The 23,982-nt window shown below is 38.4% G+C and overlaps 1 protein-coding gene across 1 annotated transcript in view; it reads right to left on the bottom strand.

The window, feature by feature from the left end:
- MALRD1 (MAM and LDL receptor class A domain containing 1) overlaps positions 1-23,982 on the bottom strand; it is a 590,849-nt gene that overhangs the window by 442,912 nt on the left and 123,955 nt on the right. Inside the window, exons 17-18 of the mRNA XM_068987706.1 lie at positions 23,573-23,940; positions 18,943-19,355 (exon numbers count right to left, since the gene is read on the bottom strand). Of these exons, the coding sequence (XP_068843807.1) occupies positions 18,943-19,355; positions 23,573-23,940 (781 nt within the window). The remainder of the gene's footprint in view (positions 1-18,942; positions 19,356-23,572; positions 23,941-23,982) is intronic.

The raw sequence follows: 23,982 nt of genomic DNA, 5'->3' as shown, positions 1-23,982 counted from the left end.
AACTGTTTTAAAGCTGCCTATTTTAGAAACTTTCCATCAAAGTAAAGTTTAAGAGTCTGTTCTCAATTTAATTCCAAACCTGGAAAAAAATGTGTTAGATTTTTTGTAGATAAATTTGTAGATCCTTTCAATTTTAAAAGTCTTAGATAAACTTTTGAAATATAAAATGTATTTCATGTACTCTATTCTTACATATAACCTGGGGTGAGTCTTCTCTTAGGTGAAGCATAGAAAAAGGAAAGGTAAAAGTGTGTGAAAAGATTTTGAAGTATTTGGGAAAATTACAGTGAAATCCATAAAGCCAAATTTTCTATACAGCAATCTTCCATTTTATATGTGTTTGGCAGTTTTAGAGGTAAGAGTCTAGATTTTGGAGATATAAATAGAATATCAAACTGTCTTCCCTAATATTGAAAGTAAATATTTTGAGAATTTGAGAAGGAAGGAAGAAGGAGGAGCAGAGTGAGATACAAAAGGAAGGAAGGCAGCTTAAAAGGATGACTTAGCAACTTGGCTGTCACTGTGATGGAACCTCATGGGCCTTCTGAGGAGCTGAATGGAATGGTCTAAGAAGCATCCAATCCATTAGGGCGGAGGGAAGGGCTTCATCCCATACTGGTCATGAAGTGGGTCCCAAGGCATGAACTTTCCCACACTCCTGGGCAGCACCTGTACAAATATCCCACCTCCTAAACAACAGAAGCCATGAGCTGTGGGCCAGTCCAGGCAAGTATTGTCCTATTACACCTGAACAAAGTGGTTCAAGCCCTAGTAGAAGTTTATGAAGAACTGGCTGTTACGGCAGAAGCTAAAATAAAATATGTGCCCAAAAGATTGAGAAGTGGTGCCCAGGTATCCAAAATAGGGTCCCATTCACCTTACGTGGGAACTAAGAAACATTTTCCTTTGCCTTATAAGAAATGCAGATCTGTACCTTTTAAGAACATCTAGGTTAATTAAGTATTACTTAAGTACATTGATTGGAGAAGAAAATGGCACCCCACTCCTGTACCCTTGCCTGGAAAATCCCATGGACGGAGGAGCCTGGTAGACTGCGGTCCATGGGGTTGCTAAGAGTTGGAAACGACCGAGCAACTTCACTTTCACTTTTCACTTTCATGTATTGGAGAAGGAAATGGCAACCCACTCCAATGTTCTTGCTTGGAGAATCCCAGGGATGGGGGAGCCTGGTGGGCTGCCGTCTTACGGGGTCGCACAGAGTTGGACATGACTGAAGTGACTTAGCAGCAGCAGCAGCAAGTACATTGATGAGTCACCTAATTTTACCTACTCTTTGGTTTTCCCACTTTAAACATTCTCTCTGCGTGAATGAATTCTATACTTTCAATTACAACCAGTATATTCATTACCCCAAACCTCCTTTCACTTCATACTTCCCTAAACTTCAGACTTTTTTCCCCCAACCCTAAATTTGAGACTTTTTTTTCCAAAAAGAAATGTCCCTCAGAGTTTCTGATGGCCCTCAAAGTTTTAAAATGTCTTTCAATAACTCATGTTTCTCCCTAAAACGTCCTCTCTTTTGCTCTCTGTTCTATATTTCAACTGATGGCTCCTACTGTTGTTACCACCGGAATCTTGAATTATTTTGGACTATTCCCCATCATTCACACCATACATGCAAGCCTCAGTAGAATTACTTTCTAAACATTTCTTGAATCCTTTTCATTCCATCTATATTAGCCAATGTTCCCAGCTTAGGCTCTAGCTGTCTCCTACCTAAGCTACATACATATGCATATACAAATACACATTAAGACACACACATATATATATACACACACATATATAAATGATTATTTTTTAATGGTAAGCCCTACTTCAAAAATGTTCTCCTCACAGCTAACAGAGTGATGGATCTGAAAGTGATCCAAAAGTGGACCACTTTTGGATGGAGTGATCCAAAAGTGATGGGTCACTTTTGATCGGCTCACTAAACTGATTAAAACCTTCAGTGGTGCTCATTAGCTCATGGTCAGTGTATGCATTTGTGACCATGACAAGTGAGTCATTCCCTGCTCTGCCTCCTGTCTACCTTCCTCTGCCTCTAACTTCATGAACTGTAGAAGTGCTTGGTGGTTCTTCCAATCAGCATGCTGCTTCTCATCTGTGTATATTTGCCATCAGCTTCTGTGGCTCCTTGATCCTGACGCTCAGCCCCAACACAGGCCATCACCTATAGATACTGCGTAGATACGTAAATCATACAACTCCTGCCTTGATATCACCATTCCTAGTCACGATGTCACTCTTCCAAAAAACATTTTTTTATTGTAACTAATTGCTTGAGTATCTCTGTCTCATTTTAGAATGTGAGCTCCATAAGGACAATGACCATCCACTACTTGTATTTGTATCACCACCAAGTAGCATAGTGCCTGAGGCAATGGAGGGCCTAAAATCAGCGAACAAATGAATACAGACATGAATGAGCACTTAAGTTCAAATTTACACAGAGAGACTATACTTACAAGTTAATTTTGCTGTTTATGTTCCATTTCTTTCAGGAAATTAATGATTTACTTTTAGTATTCTCAACACATTTTGCTGATATTTAAAAAAAAAAAAAAAAAGAGGAACTAAATGGCCATCTCTAAAATCTACAACAGTAGAGCTGTTGCTATCTACCAGCAGAATTTGAATTATCTGGAAAGAAATTAAAAACAAACTGATCTTAAATGTGCATTAGGGGCTCAAAAATCATTGGAATTCATGGTAACAATAAAAGTTGAGGAAAGCTTTTTAGAATATGATGGGCTTCCCTGGTGGCTCAGATGGTAAGGAGTCTTCCTGCAGTGCAGGAGACCTAGGTTCAATCCCTGGGTCAGAAAGATCCCCTGGAGAAGGAAATGGCAACTCACTCCGGTGTTCTCGCCTGGAAAATCCCATGGACAGAGGAGCCTGGCCAGCTACAGTCCATGGGGTCACAAAGAGTTGGACATGACTGAGCTTTTAACTTTTTTAAGATAAGATAAAACTAAATTTAAGTCTCTCAATAAGAAGGATTTCTGTGACATACAACATGTAACAAGAATTGTAGAGTTCAACTGTAAATGAAAAATGCAATTTCTAGAATTTTACAATTAGAAATAGTTTCTAGATCATTTCACTGTTCTGATGAAAAAATACATAATTAGAAGATTAAGTAACATCCATAAAGTCACTAGATCCCTTAATGGAAAATTTAATCTTTAGAATCCAGGTATTCTAGCTCCTGACTTGATGTTATTTCCATTTTATCACATTGTTTCCCAAGTGCTTTTTAAAAAATGTTTATTTATTTATTTGGCAGTACCAGGTCTTAGTTGCAGCAAGTGGAATCTTCAGCTTTACTGTGGCATGCAAGATCCTTAGTTGCAGCATGTGGGATCTAGTTCCCTGACTAGGGATCAAACCCAGGCCCCTCCTGCATTCAGAGCACATGGTTATAGCCACTGGACCACCAGTGAAGTCCTGCCCAATACTTTTAAAAATAAAAATTGGAAAATTACATTTACTTTACATGTACAGCATAATATCAAACTCAGTATAACACATAAATATTATGTGTAACTATTAAAGGCAAAACAATAAAATTTCATATAAAAATCATCTCAAGATAATTAAATATAACTAAGTGGGTAATCTAACAGGAAAAGCTCTTTTACAAAGATATTTTACCCCCCAAAGGGAATATATTGAAAAAATAAGATAAGTTATTTGTAAACATGATGAAATATAAGTTAATTTATTTCAATTCAAAGCTTCAATTTGAAGCAAATTGGCTTTTGAGTTATTCCCATTTTTTTCCACAATCTTGTTCTTCATTATATTACACTATGCTTCACATTAACTATAATCAATTTTTCATATTAACATGTGCTGAAAATACAAAGGGTCACCATGCTGGAAATAAGTAGGAAGAATATTTGTTTCTAACTAAATTTTTTTTAAGTTTCTTGCTAAGTTTTTTTTTTTTTTTTTTAAACAGAATCATCTTATTCGAACACAATGATTCCCCTTCATCCCAAGAACTGGGATCTGTGAGGAAAAATAAGTATCAGCTTAAGGATGACAAAGTGTTAAAGATAAGGTGCCACTAACTAAAACTGCAGGATGACATGCTGACCGCTTGAACCATTTCATTCTCTACAACAGTGAAAAAGCAAGAGAGAAAAGGGTGGGAGTCACATATTCACTTATTTTGATACTGACAGGACTGTATTTACTGAAATTCATCTTCATGCTTGCATATGTGCTTTTGATTATGGCTGATAGAGCAAAAACTATGATACAAGAACTAGATCCCTATTTTTAGGTAATTATAATCTAAGCACTAATATTAGACTGATCATTTATATAAAGCTTATATCCATAGTAGGATATTTTAGCTAACTATGTCTAGATAAACATCCCATTTCACTCTGTGCAAAAAAGGCACACAATCATGCCACTTTGCTGCAGTTTGAGTCCAAGAGAAATTTTGTTTCAAAGGCAATTTAGGTTGGTATTTAAGAACTTGAATTCTGGAGCCACATTGCAAATCTTAAAAACCTGGTTCTACTACTCAGTGTCTTCAAATCCCTCTATTCTGACTTCATTTTAGACTTACAGAAAAGATGCAAAAATAACACAAATAATGCCTTATGTCCTTCACCCTGCTTCTCCTAATGTTAACATTTTACTGAGCAACCCTCATTTTCTCCAGGTAAGAGCAGAGTCCTCTTAGTGGTTTGGGGATATTATAAAAAGATAACATACAAAATACAGTACCAGGCACATAGAGTGTTAAGCTGAAGTATTACCTATGGTTAACTAGTTTCTTTTCTATCTACATGTGTAAAGCTTTGGTAGAAATAGAGGCTAGAAGGAAAAACAGAAGCGGGGGAAGCTCCTTGATCCGGCTTTGGGCTGCTAAAACTAATCAGGGTTAACAGCCAGAACACATGGAAATAGGACTCTTGCCAGATTCCCTGTAAAAATAGATCTGAGACAGAGATTTGGGTACAGAAATTTTCTTGGGGGAACTCACCTGGAACCAACAACTGGAGGGAAGTGAGAGAAGGAAGGACTGAGTGGACGGAGCAGTTGAGCTGTGATGCAGTCACAACAGAGGCCTCAGCCAACCACGCTGGGAGCCTAGAAACTGGGCCAGCCCTTCAGTACTGTCCTACATGGAGGCAAGAGCACTGAGCATATAGGCTCTGCATTGATCAGATTGCAGATATGGCCGGTCTCCAAGGAGAGGTATCCCCTCAGCAAGTCAACCCTCTTGAGGGCAATTTCTAGAGAGAGAATCAGCTAAGCAGCATTAGCTGCCAACAGCCCCAGCACCTGGGGGGAGCCCTTCTATCCTGAGGGAGATTTAGGCTGTGCACAGCAGTGTCCATAATCAATGAGTCATACAGAACTTTGTGTGGACAAGGCTAATTCATGGCCAGCAAATCAAACCTACATCATCCTTTCTATTAGGTGATAGATACTGCAAAGATAAATTAAAATCTATACATTAACACTCAAAGCCTGTTAAAACATTTGTCTTTTGCTATATTTTGTTTTTGTTTTGTTTAGGAATCTTTAGAGAGCAATCATTACTAATATAACATGGAGTAGGAAGGAGTTAGGGAAAAAGAGAAGCTAATTCTTTCCCCTTTCTAGAACTCAGACTGACTAAGACACTCAGCATCCTGCCCTGTGACAGCATCCACAGATGACACACCTTTAGACTGAATATAGGTTGGCCTCCTGTCAAAGGGCAGTAGCAGTCCTGACAGTACATCAGGAACTTTTGTGAACAGTGACTATAAAGGTTGGATCTACTACTGAGTATCGAGTAGAGTTCCCTGTGCCATACAGTATGTCCTTATTGTAACAGCCTATGTGGGAAAAGAATCTAAAAAAAAGTGGATACAGATACACGTGTAACAGATTCACTTTTTTGTACACCTGAAACTAACATTGTAAATCAACTGTTCCCCTCAAATTTTTTTAAACAAATAATGTTTAACAATGCAAAGTTAAAATATTATTATTATATATTCATATTATTATTATTAAGAACAATAATAGCAGATATCAAGCTCAATTTCCTATTCCTAACATTAATGTAAACGCTTACAGTTTTCTGTACAGTTATTAATAACTATTTAATGAAAATTAATTTATGCAGGCCCAATTTTATCCCATGGTACATCATCATCTGAGGATCATGCCAATATCTTTTGAAAATTGTCATTTTTTTGTTTATTGTATTTGTGTAATACAAAATACTTCACTAAAAAAGTAAAGGTTGACTCTAGATATTTAAAACAAAGTGAATGACATGTGGGGATTACAGACAAAAGCTGAGTTTTTTTTTATTTTTTGTCATGTAAGGAGCAGAAATAAATATGGTTAAGATTGAGGGGAAAAGAAAAAGACCTGTTTTGATGCAGATGGAAGCTACTAAATAAGGATAAATATGGACTGTACATCATAATGCAAGTCAAGCTAGATGCATGAAAGGCAAAGATCAGGCAATAATTAGAATAGAGACTAGTTGGAGCCATGAAATCCCACACTCAGAGAGGCTATGACAGTCCTGGAAGGAGTCAATTTTGCCAAAGCTAATTAATAAAATGGAACCCAAGAAAGCATTGTGTTATCAAACATAAGTGGAACATAAGCAAATTTTGAAATAATTTGATAATTTATCTTTTGGTGGCTCAGACTGTAAAGAATCTGACTGTCCTGTGTGAGACCTGGGTTTGATTCTTGAGTCAGGAAGATCCCCTGGGGAAGGGAATGGCAACCCACGCCAGTACTCTTGCCTGGAAAATCCCATGGACAGAGGAGCCTGGTCCATGGGGTCACAAAGAGTCACACACGACTGAGCGACTTCACTTTTATCATTATATTACAACATAAGAGAAGAATCAGGTAGTTTGTGCTGGCTACCATGAGGGGAAAGTGAAAGTGAAGTCACTCAGTCATGTCCGACTCTTTGCGACCCCATGGACTGTAGCTTACCAAGCTCCTCTGTCCATGGGATTTTCCAGGCAATAGTACTGGAGTGGATTGGCATTTCCTTCTCCAGAGGATCTTCCTCTGGAACCGACTCTTCCCGACCCAGGGATCAAACCCGGGTCTCCCGCATTGTAGACAGACTCTTTACAGTCTGAGCCACCAGGGAAGTCCATGAGGAGAAACATGCCTTTATTTAGAGTAATTAGGCACAAAGATAGAGGAAATGGCTTATCTCCTCAACCACTTAGAAAGGAGACAAAGGTCATATGATGTTTACTCTAGCTCAGTGACAACCTTCAATTTTTACTTTTAAACTTAATAACACCTATTATATTTATTATTATTATTGTTCTTATTGCTAATGTTTGAGTAATTACTGTATGCCTGGAAAATTGCAAGTGTTTTATATGTATATATTAATACATGCAATCTTAAAAAAAAAAACTATACAAGGTAGCACTATTATCATACCTGATTACAGGTAAAGAAAATGTGGCACAAAGAGTTTACATAATTTTCCTAAGGCTACACAGATAAAACTGACAAAGTCAGGGTTTGAACGCAAGCAAATGTAAAGTCCATATTTTACTCTAAAGTCCTTATTCTGTCTTTCTCAATAACCTGAAATCACTCTATAACAGAGTACAAGTTAAATTTATTGTACTAAAAAAAATACCTCTTGAATCTGAGCTACTTAAAATGTAAACTAAAATTAACTCATACTTTACACCAAGTAGTAGTTCCAAGTCAATGCAAAGTTCTCTAACACTGCATAAATTGCGGCGGCGGTATAGCACTATAATTTGCAATGTAGGTATAACACTACTAATTGTAGATCCAAATGATAGAAGGACATGTAATACACCCGCCTCCATCATTAGCAGTTATCTGAGCAAAGATAAAGCCATGAATTATAGAGGAAGCTGTCATTACCTGTGAGAGCAGAGAAGGCAGGAATAAATCTTAAAATGGAATCAAAAGTTCAAAAGTCAGGGGCAACAACATAGGAGGAGTATAGAGTCTTGGAGGTCAAAACAAGTAGTTACACACTGTATTTGAGAAAGAAAAATAAAGCCTTATTCTAAGATAGAGCTTAGGTGCTCCCTAGCTTTTCTGACACTTCCTCATGGGTTTTAATTGCTTCTGACTGTGTTATAATTAAGATGAAGCTTCAACCAGGGACACAGTGGGTGAAGGTCTGCTCTGTACTAACTGAAGCAGTAATCAGGGACCTGCAATTTAAAGAATACTCATGATACATACAAATGAAAATCATAGTAACTCTGCTAATAACAGAAAATATATTTATATGGATTTGCACTTAAATCGATGTGCACAGAGTGTGAATTTGGAGACACCAAAGTATTCAAGTAGCCTCTACACGAAAAGGATGTATTTATACACAGGGACACATATTTCAGATTCTCCAGAACAGTCCTCATTTAAAGGGACACGTGTACCCCAATGTTCATCGCAGCGCTGTTTACAATAGCCAGGACATGGAAGCAACCTAGATGTCCATCAGCAAATGAATGGATAAGAATGCTGTAGTACATATACTCAGCCATTAAAAAGAATACATTTGAATCAGTTCTAATGAGGTGGATGAAACTGGAGCCGATTGTATATACAGAGAGAAGTAAGCCGGAAAGAAAAACACCAATACAGTATACTAATGCATATATATGGAATTTAGAAAGAGGGTAATGATAACCCTGTATGCAAGACAGCAAAAGAGACACAGATGTATAGAACAGTCTTTCGGACTCTGTGGGAGAGGGAGAGGGTGGGATGATGTGGGAGAATGGCATTGAAACATGGATAATATCATATAAGAAACAAATCACCAGTCTAGGTTCGATGCAGGGTACAGGATGCTTGGGGCTGGTGCACTGGGATGACCTGAAGGGATAGTGTTGGGTGGGGGGGAGGTGGGATGGGGGTTTGGGATTGGGAACACGTGTATACCCATGGCGGATTCATGTATTGGCAAAACCAATACAATATGGTAAAGTTAAAAAATAATAATAAATAAAATAATAAATAAATAAGAAGTGAAAAATAATAAATAAAATAAAATATCATAAGTAGTCTCTAAAAACCTCTCAAATGTCCTAAAAATTTCAAAGTTTTCAAATATAAATAAAATTTCCATAGACAGTAACTCACAGAGAAGCTGGGAAGAGATAAGGCCTTTGTAGATTTTCAGTGTAAATAAACACTTCAGGTACATCACAGAATTGCCCAATAGATCAAAGTATGAGGTTATGGGGATTGACATCTACTTTTTTTTTTTTTTTAACAATTTTTAGAATTTTTCTCCATCTTCATTCGTTACTCTTAACCATGCTGGAGACTGGTTCAGGGATCAATTAACATCTTTTACCTGAAACATTTCATTAATTGGATTCAGATGGAGTAGCCATCATAGTCAACAAGACAGTCCTAAATGCAGTACTTGGATGCAATCTCAAAAATGACAGAATGATCTCTGTTTGTTTCCTAGGCAAACCATTCAATATCACAGTAATCCAAGTCTATACCCCAACCAGTAATGCTGAAGAAGCTAAAATTGAATGGTTCTGTGAAGACCTACAAGATCTTCTAGAACTAACATCCAAAAAAGATGTCCTTTTCATTATAGGGGCCTGGAATGCAAAAGTAGGAAGTCAAGAAATACCTGGGGTAACCGGCAAATTTGGTCTTGGAGTACAAAATGAAGCAGGGCAAAGGCTAATGGAGTTTTTCCAGGAGAACACACTAGTCATAGCAAACACTCTCTTCCAACAACACAAGAGAAGACTCTGCATATGGACATCATCAGATGGTCAACACCAAAATCAGACTGATTATATTCTTTGCAGCCAAAGATGGAGAAGCTCTATACAGTCAGCAAAACAAGATTAGGAGCTGATTGTGGCTCAGATCATGAACTCCTTATTGCCAAATTCAGACTTAAATTAAAGTAAGTAGGGAAAACCACTATCCCATTCATAATCCCATTCATATCCCATTCATATCCCATTCATAATCAAATCCCTTCCGATTATACAGGGGAAGTGAGAAATAGATTCAAGGGACTAGATATGATAGACAGAGTGCCTGAAGAACTATGGAGAGGTTTGTGACATTGTACAGGAGACAGGGATCCAGATGATCCCCAAGAAAAATAAAGACAAAATGGTTGTCTGAGGAGGCCTTACAAGTAGCTGTGAAAAGAAGAGAAGTGAAAAGCAAAGGAAAAAAGGAAAGATGTACTCATTTGAATGCAGAGTTCCAAAGAATAGCAGGAGAGTTAAGAAAGCATTCCTCAGTGATCAATGCAAAGAAATAGAGGAAAACAATAGAATGGGAAAGACTAGAGACTAGAGATCTCTTCAAGAAAATTAAGAGATACCAAGGGAACTTTTCAAACAAAGATGGGCACAATAAAGGACAGAAATGGTCTGGACCTAACAGAAGCAGAAGATATAAGAAAAGGTGGCAAGAATACACAGAACTATACAAAAAAGACCCTCATGATCCAGATAACCACGATGGTGTGATTGCTCACCTAGACCCAGACATCCTGGAATGTAAAGTCAAGTGGGCCTCTTAAGAAGCATCACTACAAACAAAACTAGTGGAGGTGATGGAATCCCAGTTAAGCTATTTCAAATCCTAAAAGATGATGCTGTGAAAGTGCTGCACTCAATATGCCAGCAAATTTGGAAAACTCAGCAGTGGCCACAGGACTGGAAAAGGTCAGTTTTCATTCCAATCCCAAAGAAAGGCAATGCCAAAGAATGTTCAAACTGCCACACAATTGCACTCATCTCACACGCTAGCAAAGTAAGGCTTAAAATTCTCCAAGTCAGGCTTCAACAGTACATGAACTGTGAACTTCCAGATGTTCAAACTGAATTTAGAAGAGCCAGAGGAACCAGAGATCAAATTGCCAACATCTGTTGCATCATTGAAAAAGGAAGAGAGTTCCAGAAAAACATCTATTTCTGCTTTATTGACTATGCCAAAGCCTTTGACTGTGTGGATAACAATCAACTTTGGAAAATTCTGAAAGAGATGGGAATACCAGACCACCTGACCTGCCTCTTGAAAAATCTGTATGAAGGTCATGAAGCAACAGTGAGTACTGGACCTGGAACAACAGACTGGTTCCAAATAGGGAAAGAGTACGCCAAGGCAGTATATTGTCACCTGCTTATTTAACTTCTATGCAGAATACATCATGAGAAACTGGATGAAGCACAGGCTGGAATCAAGATTGCTGGGAGAAATATCAATAACCTCAGATATGCAAATGATACCACCCTTATGGCAGAAAATGAAGAAGAACTAAAGAGTCTCTTGATGAAAGTGAAAGAGCAGAGTGGAAAAGTTGGCTTAAAGCTCAACATTCAGAAAACTAAGATCATGGCTCTTGTCCCATCACTTCATGGGAAATCGATGGGGAAACAGTGGAAGCAGTGGCTGACATTTATTGGTGGGGCTCTAAAATCACTACAGATGGTGACTGCAGCCATGAAATTAAAAGACACTTGCTCCCCGGAAGGAAAGTTATGAACAACCTAGACAGCATAGTAAAAAGCAGAGACATTATTTTGCCAACAAATGTCCATATAGTCAAAGCTATGGTTCTTCCAATAGTCATGTATGTATGTATGTGAGAGTTGGACTGTAAAGAAAGCTGAGTGCTGAAGAATTAATGCTTTTGAACTGTGGTGTTGGAGAAGACTCTTGAGAGTTCCTTGGACTGCAAGGAGTTCTAACCAGTCCATCCTAAAGGAAATCAGCCCTGAATATTCATTGGAAGGACTGAGGCTGGAGCTGAAACTCCAATACTTTGGCCACCTGATGGAAAGAACTGACTCTTTTGAAAAGACCCTGATGTTGGGAAAGATTGAAGGTGGGAGGAGTAGGGGACGACAGAGGATGAGATGGTTGGATGGCATTATCACTCAATGGACATGAGTTTGAGTAAACTCCGGAAGTTGGTGATGAACAGGAAGGCCTGGCTTGCTGCAGTCTATGGGGTCGCAAACAGTCAAACACAACTGAGCAACTAAACTGAACTGAACCTTAAACATTTTAAAGAATTGCATTCATCCGTATTCTTTTCCTCCCCTTGGCAGAAGGTTTTATATCATAAAATGTAAAGGCTTCTTTTACACAAGCACAAAACAGCCTAATCATTTTTGAATTCAATAAAAAGTTCAAGATGGTAACAATGAAATACTGTTTCCAGCGCAGATTATGACAAGACAAAGTAAACTACAATGCACGTTTGGAGTAAATAAAATAAAATAAAAAGTTACTTGGAAGATGATTTCTTGAATTCTAGTCCAAGAAATTATCTTTCAAAAGTTTATAATCAGATTTCAGTTTGGCCATAGTCAACAATGCTGTTTTGAAGATAATTTCAGAACAGGCCCTAGAGCAGTTCCAAATGACAAACCTGATAACACAAAGTGAAATCTTGCCAAGACCAAGAATCCTGATTTTCTTTTCAGACTCCAAAATTCTGGGAAGGCCTTGAATACTCTAGAATAATAACTATCTTCAATCACCTTTTATTTTATAAAGGAACATTTTCCCTAAAAATTTCAGTGTAAAAGTTTGGATATGCACCAAAATCGTTAATCTGACATATTTAAGAAGGAAGAAGGCATTGTGTCCCTAATCTACTGTGAGTTGATATGTTCCATAAGCAATTCTGGAAGGAGGCTGCACTCAGAGCATAAATTGGTATAGATCACTTTGCTCTCACAGATATCACAATGATATTTTCTGCTGAATGAGAAAAAGTTTAAAGACATAAATCAAGATAAAGCAATATCTGACAAAGAATTACAAAGAGGTACCATACCTTTTTCTTAGTGAGTGCTATGACACATTGATTTTCTACTGAAGATAAAAGCCAAAATCACGTGTCATCAATAAAAACAAGCAAAACAATTTGGTTCAATATGTTATATTGTTAAACACACACACACACACACACACACACACATTTGCAGAGAAAAGTCAAATCTGAAATGTTACACATGATTAAAATGAGTTTGGATCAGCAGAGAAAAAACACATTTGAAAGACATTTCACAGGGTTTATTCCTAGAGGGTGAACAATACCTCAGATGGGAATAAACTTTTGTTTGTCCAGATAAATACACAGACACTGTCTGAATAAGAAGGCTCATGTCCAGTATGCTACCTACAGTTTTGCTTTTAGCAAAATAATTCTGCCCTAATAATCTAATGCACTTTTCTTCATACTGCAGTTTCACAAAAGTGTAGTTAAAAACTTTGTCAAGAGGCCAGCAAGGCAGCTGGCAGCATAGCCAGCACTTCTGCACAAATTCCAGAATGGTAAATAAATCCCACCACTGAGATTTCAACCCCACTCAGAGCCCTTCAGCTGTATAGCCTTGCTGTGGCAAAATCCGCCAAACCAGACATGGCGACCCCCTACACTGCGTCTACATTTTCTGCTTCCATCCTACTCCTCTAACCAGAAGGGAGGATAAAAGTATTTGCAAGTATGATTAGAAAGGAATTGAATGGCTCATATATGCAACAGCAGGGAGAAAAAGAAACAAACAAACCAAAGCATAGTTACATGAAGTTTCAAATAGGGCATAAAACTAAAAGGGGGTAAGACAAACTAGATGTTACAGAAAAGATCACAGAGAAAAATCTGAACAAACGTTTTGGCAACCCAGTAAAACATTCAAACTTGCTATTTTTCTTATTGCTACAGTCCATGGGGTTGCAAAGATTCACACGTGAACACTTTCACTTTATATAGTATGTATTAATTTCTATGATTTTTTAATACTTAATGATCCATAATATATAACACATATATTACAAATATATAAATATATTTCCAAAGTTTAATGACTCATTAATATTCTGTAATTTTAGAGAATCAAAAATATTAGATGTCATTTAGTATTATAGAAGTCATAAGTAGTGTGTTAGTCACTCAGTCATGTTCGACTGTTGGCGACTCCATGGACGGTAGCTGCCAGGATCCTCTGTCCATGGGATTCTCCAGGCAAGAATACTGGAGTGGGTTGCCATTCCCTTCTCCAGGAGATCTTCCCAAGCCAGGGATCAAACCTGGGACTCCCGCATTGCAGGCAGATTCTTTACCATCTGAGCTACAGGGAAGCTCTCTCATAACAAGTAAAGCAGAATTTAAATAATGGATTTATTAAGGAATGAGACATCCTTTCTGGCCCTTGCATTCTTGTAATATTCTCTACCTAACCTTTTCTTCTCCCTTTCTTACTCACACGTTCTTCCCACTGGAAACCAAGCTCATCACTTTGGATCAGGTTGTGAGCAAGAGTTGACATACTAAGCTGTGCTTATATTTGAGTTCAGCAGAAGAAGACAGCCTATGAGAAACTTAAGATTGTAAAAGAAGATTCAGTATGCTGTTCTGCTGCTGCCAGTAAGCAACAAATCTATGAGCGCTACTTACACAGGCTTCAAGCCAGCAGATTCCACCCCAAACCTTTCAATGTAAATTCTAACAACTCCACTAGAAGCTTGGAAAAAAAATGTTACATGAGACTGCATAAATAATTTATACTTGTAGCACTTCTGTTTACAATTTCATGAAAAGTGGAATCAACTTAACATTATTAAATGTGGTCCTCTTTTATTTACAATATAACTTATGAAACATTTTTCCTAGAAGTACTGAAAAATGATGCACTGTTTAGTATTTAAAGCTATATCCCACAAATGAAAAAAATAAATCATGATTATGAATAAGGTTTTTCAATCTTTTCACAAGATCCACCAGTGGAAAATTCTCTTTATTACTGAGGAATATTACCAGAACACTATAGAATTCTTTCAGATTTAGTCAGACAGTTCTGTGGTGTTTATATTTTACAATTTCTTAATATATTAATGATGTGATACCACCTGGAGAATTTTTTCTTTGAAAGTCCATGTCCTCTCCTTGGGCCAACTTCATATATAAATATATACTTCAGAAAACAAGGCCATGTTAGGAATAAGTGAGCAGAAGCTTGTAAGTCTTGGTTCCTGTGGTGCCAAAGAATTAATAAGTTTCTTTAAACTAGGTTTTTGCAATACTTATCAGTGAACACTGCTGATATTGAATCCCTGCCAAGAAGAATGGAAAAAAACTGCTCTATCCATATCGTGGAATACTATTTAACAATAGAAGGAAGTGAAGTACTGATATATTTGGTAATAAAATGAATCTCAAAATAATTATACAGAATGAAATATGTCAGAAAAAAGTACATGCCATACAATTTGACTTATATAACATTTTGAGTGGTGTAAGTTAATATACACTGAAAGTTCAGTGGTTGTCCAGGGATGGAAGTGAGGGCCAGAAAGAGATATTACAAAGGGATATCAGGAACTTCCCTGGTGGCACAGTGGATAAGAATTCACCTGCCAATGCAGGAGACATGGGTTTGATCCCTGGGCTGGGAAGACTGCACATGCTGCGAAGCAGCCAAGCCTGTGTGCTGCAACTACTAAGCCTGCACTGTTGGGCCCTCGAGCTGCAACTACTGAAGCCCTTATGCCCTCGAGCCCACAAGCTGCACCCACTGAAGGCCATGCACTCTGGAGCATGTGGTCTGCAACAGGGGAAGCGACGATAATGAAAAGCTCACGCACTGCGCCCAAGAGCAGCCCCGGCTCACGACAACTAGAGAAAGCCTGGGCAAAGCAATGAAGACCCAGTGCAGTCAAAAATCAATTAATTTTAAAAAGGGATATTAAGAAACTTTCAGGAATGAAGCACATTGATATTTGAATTAGCTTGACCGTACATTCACAATGTACTGTTATCAAACAAATCTCAGAAATCTCATAATAAATATTAGGTAGAACGTTGACCTGAAGTTTTATATGCAGTGACTTGCTGAGCTTTTACTGACCATACCACACACAAAAGCAGTAGATGATAATTTAAACTGACATTAAGAAGACAAATTGTTCCTATACCTGCATGCACAATCTGGTTCTATCCTATGTATTCCAATTTAAATGAATGATCCTGAAAAACATTTAAATTTTTCTATTAACCAAATATTTAGTGAGTACCTATTAATTCCTGGGCATGATACTAGGTTATTTCACTACAATATCACAGTTAATGAAAATGTTGGTTGTTGCCACCTTTGTTCAGTAGAACAGAAACTATGTATATCCACCATTCAATGAACAAACATCCTATTGCTTAAAATGGTCTCAGTCCTTATTATCTTAAATCATTAATCTACACAGCATGCAGAATCTCTGATTTCGTCTTTTCATGCCTAAAATTCATTAAAAAAAAAGAAAGAACCCTTGGATAAAATCAAATAGAGTACTCTGTGTAATTCAGGTTGGGTTTCAAACCTCAATATTGATGCTTTAGATTCATAACCAAAGGAATTTTGGTTAGTTCAATGGTCATCTGACTCTGAAACCACTCCCTTACAAGGCTGATTTTCTCCTGAAAACCAATTCTTTTTATTTTATTTTTTATTTTGTACTGGGGTATAACTGATTAACACTGTTGGGATAGTTTCAGGTGGACAGTAAAGGGACTCCACTCTCCCCCAAACTCCTCTCCCATCCAGATAGTCATGTAACACTGAGCAGAGTTCCATGTGCTATACAGTAGATCCTTGTTGGTTATCCACTTAAAATATAGCAGTGTGTATAACCCAAACTTCCTAACATTCCCTTCTCCCCATCCATCCCCTTCCAGAAACCATAAGCTCAATTCTATAACTGAAAAGCAGTTCTTCAGTAAACATCACAAGGAAAGTTTATCCATTTAAATATTGCTGCTGCTAAACCGCTTCAGTCGTGTCCGACTCTGCGACCCCATAGACGGCAGCCCACCAGGCTCCCCCGTCCCTGGGATTCTCCAGGCAAGAACGCTGGAGTGGGTTGCCGTTTCTTTCTCTAGTTAAGCCCAAATTACAACTGACCTGATTAGACATTAAGAATTAACTTGAAGTGGATAAGCAATTATCAAATAAAAATCAAAAAACCCTCTTCAATTTCATTCCACATGATTATATGGATCTTACTACTGGGCTGGACAGCAAGATATCACTCTGCACCTTGCAGACTAGGTTTCATGATGTCATCTTATGTCTATCAGGACAAAACACTAACCCCGATATATTCTCTACTGAGCCATATTCAATGTATATGTATGATGGTTAGAAGCTCAGGTGGCCTGCAGCTAAGTTCTGGGCTGTAAAAATCTTTACTAGAGACATTTCGATAAAGATAGTGCTTTCAATCGGGTAACTGAGAAGTTTAGAATATGCAAAAAAAAAAAAAAAAAGATTTAGCCAGTATAGGTAAGAAGTTTCTTCCAATATATTATATGCATGTCTACTTGACCAGAGGGAAAAACAAATATTCAACACTCCTACATACAACAGGCTATATGATGCATCAGAAAGAGAACGAGGGTTTCCCTGGTGGCTCAGTGGCAAGAAATTTGCCTGCCAATGCACGAGACACAGGTTCAATCCCTGATCAGGGAAGATCCCACATGCCATGAAGCACCTAAGCCTGTGCACCACAATGATTGAGCCTGTGCTCTCTAGCCTGGGAGCCACAACTACCAAGCCCATGTTCTACAGCTACGGAAGCCCACATGCTCTGCAGCCCATGCGCTGCAACAAGACAAGCCAAGGCAATGAGAAGCCTGCAGACCTTAGCTAGAGAGTAACTCCCACTCACTGCAATTAGAAAAAAGCCTGTGCAGCAATGAAGATCCAGCAGAGCCAAAAATAAATAAAATTCTTTTATTAAGCAGAGTAAAAAAAATGCATTATGAAACAACAACAAAGAAACAGAATGAGCATGAATTAAATAGACATTGTGGGTTCTAGAACAAGTGCCTGTTTTTCTGCTCACCATCTATCTGGCCAGGAGCTCAGCTCGTAAAGAATCCGCCTGCAATGCAGGAGACCCCGGCTTGATCCCTGGCTTGGGATGGGAAGATCACCTGGAGAAGGGATAGGCTACCCACTCTACTGTTCTTGGGCTTCCCTGGTGGCATGGATGGTAAGGAATTGACCTGCAATGCAGGAGACCTGAGTTTGATCCCTGTGTTAGGAAGATCCCCTGGAGGAGGGCATGGCAACCCACTCTAGTATTCCTACCTGGAGAATCCCCATGGACAGAGGAGCCTAATGGGCTACAATCCATGGGGCTGCAAAGAGTCAGACAGGACTGACTGACTAAGCATGGCACAAAAAATAACTTGAGTTTTTCCATTCTATAAAACTGGCAAAAAGAATCTTTGACTTACCCACTTCAGGGAATTGCTGAATCAAACAAAGTGTGCCAAAGCCCTTTACAACACTGTAAAAGCACATAAGCATTTGAACTTGCTACTGAAACACTGACTTTTAGGAGAAGGTAGGAAAGATTTAAAGAATATTTCATCAAGAGGAAGGAAACCTAGATTCAAAGTCTGGTTCTGCCCCAGAATAGGTCTTCCAACAATGTGTGCTCTCTTCCTGGATTTTTGCTCCTTACTTGCAAAATCTGAGGGAATGAGAGATTCAAAATAACAAATTTAAGAGTCTGAACTTTTGGCAGAAGACTAGAGATTGAGCCAAACTCTTTTTTTTTCCCTCCAGGTTTTTCATTTCAGCACAACAATGACTTAGATTGCAAGAACCTACAGCTGTGTTCAATGCCATGTGTCCACCTATAGAAATTTCAATCACATGTTACTGGAGGTAGTCAAGGAGGAAGGAAACCTAATGAGTTTGGGTACACCTTTAATTAAATGATAAATGTGAGTCTAGCTAACTGACCAAAAACTTCACTTTTAATTCAAGAACATAGAGATCTTTCATATTCCTTAAACGTTCTGACACCACTTTGAATATACCTTGTGAAAGCCATTGTCCATACCTGAAAAGGCTGCCTGCTGAAAAGGCTGAGAGATTTCCGTATCCAAATGGGGCCTTGATTCCCAAATATATGCCACAGCAGCTGTCCTCTTGTGTTGTTCCAGACTCGCTGGTAGACGGCCAGCCTATAAATGTGCTTTCCGAACATGTGGTAGTACAAGCGGAAGGTGCAGCCCTCCGCATCAGTGGCATTAAGGATCGGGCTGAGCAGAGCAGCTCGGTGCTGGAAAACCTGTGGTTCGGAAGATTCAATGTACAGATAGTGTCCTTGAGCTGTGCCCAAAGTGTTATCCTTCATCGGCCCTGTATTAAGCGTTGATGTTGGGCCCTGGTACCGAGTCCAGTCGAAATCATCTTCTGTATCTTGTTCCCAGTTACAAATTCCATTTTCAAAGTTACACTGAAGTTCGGGCGCTGAAATGGGCATTAAATAAAATCAAAAGATCATTAAGGACCGAAATAACTATGAATGAGAATACCAGCTGCTACTTTGCTTCCGCCAAGGTAAACCATTCTAATCTTTTTTAAAGCAACATTAGAGCACACAGAGTTGGACACGACTGAAGTGACTTAGCAGCAGCAGCAGAGCAAACTTTTAAGAAAAGTAAATCTTAGCTAATACATCAAGCAATAATATTTTATAGATGGAGGTGGAATCACTTTGGCCATTATTTTCCAAATGCTTTTTATACCCATCCCCTGCCCTGTAGCACTATCTCAACCTTACCCACAGCTGGCTCACCACAACAAATTTCTGTCTCCATGGATTTCAACTTCAGCTGAACGTTCCAATCACCAGTGAACATTAGAAAAATTAAAGTTCAAATTCCGCTCCAGATATGTTGATTGAATTGGTCCAAATTGTGTACCCATCAACTGAGAGGATATTTTACTAGCTCCCTTGGTGGTTCTAACTTGCACTGCTGACAAGAATCATACTAGTTCTCAATCTTTTGGAATGCCCTGGGGTGAATGGTAAAGTTTACTCCTTGGTAAAGTCCTGTACAAACACTATGTCAGGTATGGAAGGAAGCCCAATTTTTAATAAGCACCCAAGATGATTCTGAGGCAGGTGTTTTCCAGACTTCACTCTGAAATTGAATTCTTCTCTCTGGATCCATCCCACCTCAGTTCCAAATATCCCTCCTTTGTACCACAATGACCATATTTCAATGGTAGCTTATCATTTTTCTTCTCTATTCAAAATCCTTTCATATTTACTTATTTAATCTCAACTTAAATCTAAACTCTATTTTTCAAGCTTTACCATTCCCAAATTAGAATAACTTCCTGTTCATCCACAACTGTCTTTCCCCTTGGCATGCACTAGTTTGTCACCATGCCCTAACATCTCACCTCTCTCTCTTTCTCTATCGATGCCTCCTATGCTGTGTGTCTCATCCGTTCTTAGCTGTGTCCCCTCAGTGGTAATCTTTTCTACTCACTGGCTTGTAGCTCCTTTGAGCTGATGCTTTAAAATCTTTTCTTTATCTATTTGTTTGGCTTTTCCAGGTCTCAGTTGTGGCATGCAAATGCTTAGCTGCAGCATGTGGGACCTAGTTCCCTGACCAGGGACTGAACGCGAGCCCCCCTCATTGGGAGCATGGAGTCTTACCCACTGAACCACCGGGGAAAACCCTGGTGCTTTTAAACTTTTGACTCCCTTCAGTCAGTAGAAGAACTCAAAGCACTTTTAAAGAATTGGTCAGTCTCTTATCCACTCAACACTCTACCTACATTTGTAGGATAACATTGGAATGTATTCATTTTTCAAGATGTGACAATTCTGTTGACACCAAGTACTTTTTTTAGAATAAATCGGATAGAATATACATTTAACATTATTTGGGTAATGTTAATTTAGAATCAATGAAGATTCCACATTTTAACTTCATTTACATAAGTTAATATTTTTGAAAGACAAATGTCAGCTGTCCTCTATTCATCTTACTAACGGCACTTGGCGCCAAAGGTGAACAAGTATTCTGAAACAATAAATAAAAGCATATGTGAGTAAACGCAGCCAGGCAAGAACAAATCATCTGTCTCGAAACCTAGAGAACAGGAGCTTAGACCTAATGAAGGGAACCAAGAGAGTAAATGTCAAATGGGAGATGAGCTTTCCTTTGATATTTCCTCACTTGTGACTAATCAAGCGCAGCTGTGACGTGAACTGGGCCCCGCAGGTCCTCAGCAAGTGTCAGTTTGGGGCTGTGCAGCAGAAGGGGGATGTCAAGCAACTGTGTTTTTGACATAAAACTGGCACTAAAGCCAACAGATTTTTTCACATTGCCTGTCTTCAGACTGACTGCATGCTCAATCTTTATTTCAAAAAGGAAGGCATATAGCCCCACCCTTAAATGAAAGATCACGTTCCATGCATACGTCAGGAAATACAGCATTGATTTCTGGATGACTAATGCATTCTATGTTAATAAAGTACTAAATCTAGGGACTTCCCTGGTGATCCAGTGATTAAAACTCCACACTTTCACTGTAGGGGGCACGGGTTTGATCCCTGATCAGGAAACTAAGATCCTGCATGCCACATCACACAGCCAAAAAAATAAAAAAAATAAAAGCTAAAAAATAAAAATTAAAAGTCTCCATTTAAAAAAAATTACTATGTCTATTTATATTCTTATGGCTGATTCACAGTATTGTACAGCAGAAACCAGCACATTGTAAAGAAATTATCATCCAATTAAAAATATTTTTAAAAATTACTACTTCTAGATGGAAGGCTATGAGAGAAAGTGACAGTCACTATGGTTTCCTCTCGTTAATATTTAGTCAGAAGAAATATTTTGGTATTATAGCCATACTTCCAAAATCTTATTCTACTCAGTTAATACTGTGAAGTTTGAAGGATAATTGGCTTATCTTTAGTAATAGATCAGCATTTTTCAAGGAGTGGGGTTTGAAGTGAGTGAAAAAGATGAAAAGGCTTTCGAAATTTGCAAAAAATAAATTACTTTTAGGACAAGCAATGCTTCTTGTAACAGCCATTGGTTGAAATCATCAATTTCATTTATATGCACTAAAGTTATTAGTTGTGTAACAAGCTGCATGGCAATTCTGACTTTAATGTGCTTGACTGTATTAAACACCACGTATGTGCAAAATTCTCCACAATATTTATATGGAAATTTCTCAGTGTAATGTTTCCTATTGATGTTCCAAGTATTTGATGGCTTTCCTTTGCTTTATGACAAGTCTTCCAATTTAATAGGCACATAGACTGAATTTTAAGGATTGTTGCTGTTTCTGGACAAAGAAAAATGCAAACTTTTCTTGATATATTTTGGTAATTAAAAAAGAAAAATGTCTCTTAGCTTGTGATTCATTTTCAGAAACAAATGCAGCCGGCACTACCAGGAACCAGGTTTAATAATTAAGCTGCAAGAGGTACACAATCATCAGATACCATCAACTTTTTGGTAATTTAATCAGAAATTCGGGACTTTAACATCTCACTCTCTGCTCCCTATATCTAAGACATCATCTAATGTCCCTCCTAAAGGTCCCTCCCCCAAACTTTAGCCACTTCTTCTCCACCACTGTCACTGGAGAGAGGCTGCCAACCCCTCTCCTGAGAACTACTGCTACAGACTCCTAATAAATATGATCCAGTTTCCTCTAATCCACTCATTACACTGTATCCAGTGTATCCAGTGACATTTCTAAATCTTAAATTTTAAAATCAATTTTATTATATTACCTTCCTTCTTAAAAACCTTCAAATGGGGAAAAACTTCCTTAAAATGGTCTACAAAGATCTGATAATCTGGCCTCCCCCTTCATCTCCATCTTTATGTTGCATCCTAGTTCTCCCTCAATGCTTTGCTCCAGCCATACTGGGTACCTTGCAGCTGCTGTGTGGTCATGCATCAGGGTTTTGCACATCTTCATTTACTTACTATTTTTCAGATCTCAGTTAAGTCACCATCTCTAGAAAGTCCAAAGCCATGATTATATAAAGTCACAGCATCTGTGAAGTCCTGTCTAAGCTCCTGTCATTTTACATTTATTTTTTTAAATATGTGAATAATATCTATTTCCTCAGTGAGACTGTAAGCCCCATGGGGTCAGGGACTCTGTGTAATTGCGCTCATCACTGTATCTCTAGTATCTAGTTCATAAATCTACATAATAAATACTGATGGCTGACTAATCACACAAAACATTCATTCAACTTTGGAACAATGCTTAGGGCCTTTGTCTTGATGGACTAGGAAAACAATGAACTGATCAAGCTCACCACCATCAAAATGTATACCCATGGCTGATTCATGTCAGTGTATGGCAGAAACCAATACAATATCATGGAGCTTCCCCCTAGTGGCTCAGTCGGTAAATAATCTGCTTGAAATGAAGGATACACAGGTTTGATCCCGGTCGGGAGGATCCCCTGGAGAAGGAAATGGCAACCCACTCCAGTATTCTTGCCTGGAAAATCCCATGGACAGAGGAGCATGGCAGGCTACAATCCATGTGCCCACAAAAAGTCAGACATGACTTAGCAAATAAACCACCACCACCAGCACAATTTTTTAAAGCAATTATCTTTCAATTAAAATAAATAAATATTTTAAAAATTAGTAAGAGGGACCAGAGAGAAAGATACTTACCACAATTGACCTCATCAGTATAATCACCACAATCATCCACCAGATCGCATAATTGAAGTTTTTTTACACAAGTCCTAGTGTGCAGGCACCAGAAATGATCTGGCCCTTCGCAGCTCTTCGAGGGGGGTGGAAGAAGACAGTTTTCAAATCTGATATCATCAATTGCTGAGACACCAACATAAATGCCAAGACTGACTTTATGTATCAACAAATGGAAGGGCTGAGTAAGACGTCCAAGCTGAACAACTACCTGTGACCACTGGTCACCCTGGTTATACAATACTCTCCAGAGTACCGTGGACTCGCTGGAATTTTCCATGTGTAGCTGTAACTCAGCTGCCCCCACTGATAGGCCATAGTTATAAAACCTGAAAGAGAACAAACACAAGAAATGGAAATGATTTCTGGAA

The sequence above is a fragment of the Capricornis sumatraensis genome, chromosome 15 (genome assembly GCF_032405125.1).
Source record: "Capricornis sumatraensis isolate serow.1 chromosome 15, serow.2, whole genome shotgun sequence".
Classification (NCBI taxonomy): Eukaryota; Metazoa; Chordata; class Mammalia; order Artiodactyla; family Bovidae; genus Capricornis; species Capricornis sumatraensis.
The sequence above is the reverse complement of the archived record's forward strand: the minus strand, read 5'-3'. Positions and strand labels throughout refer to the sequence as shown.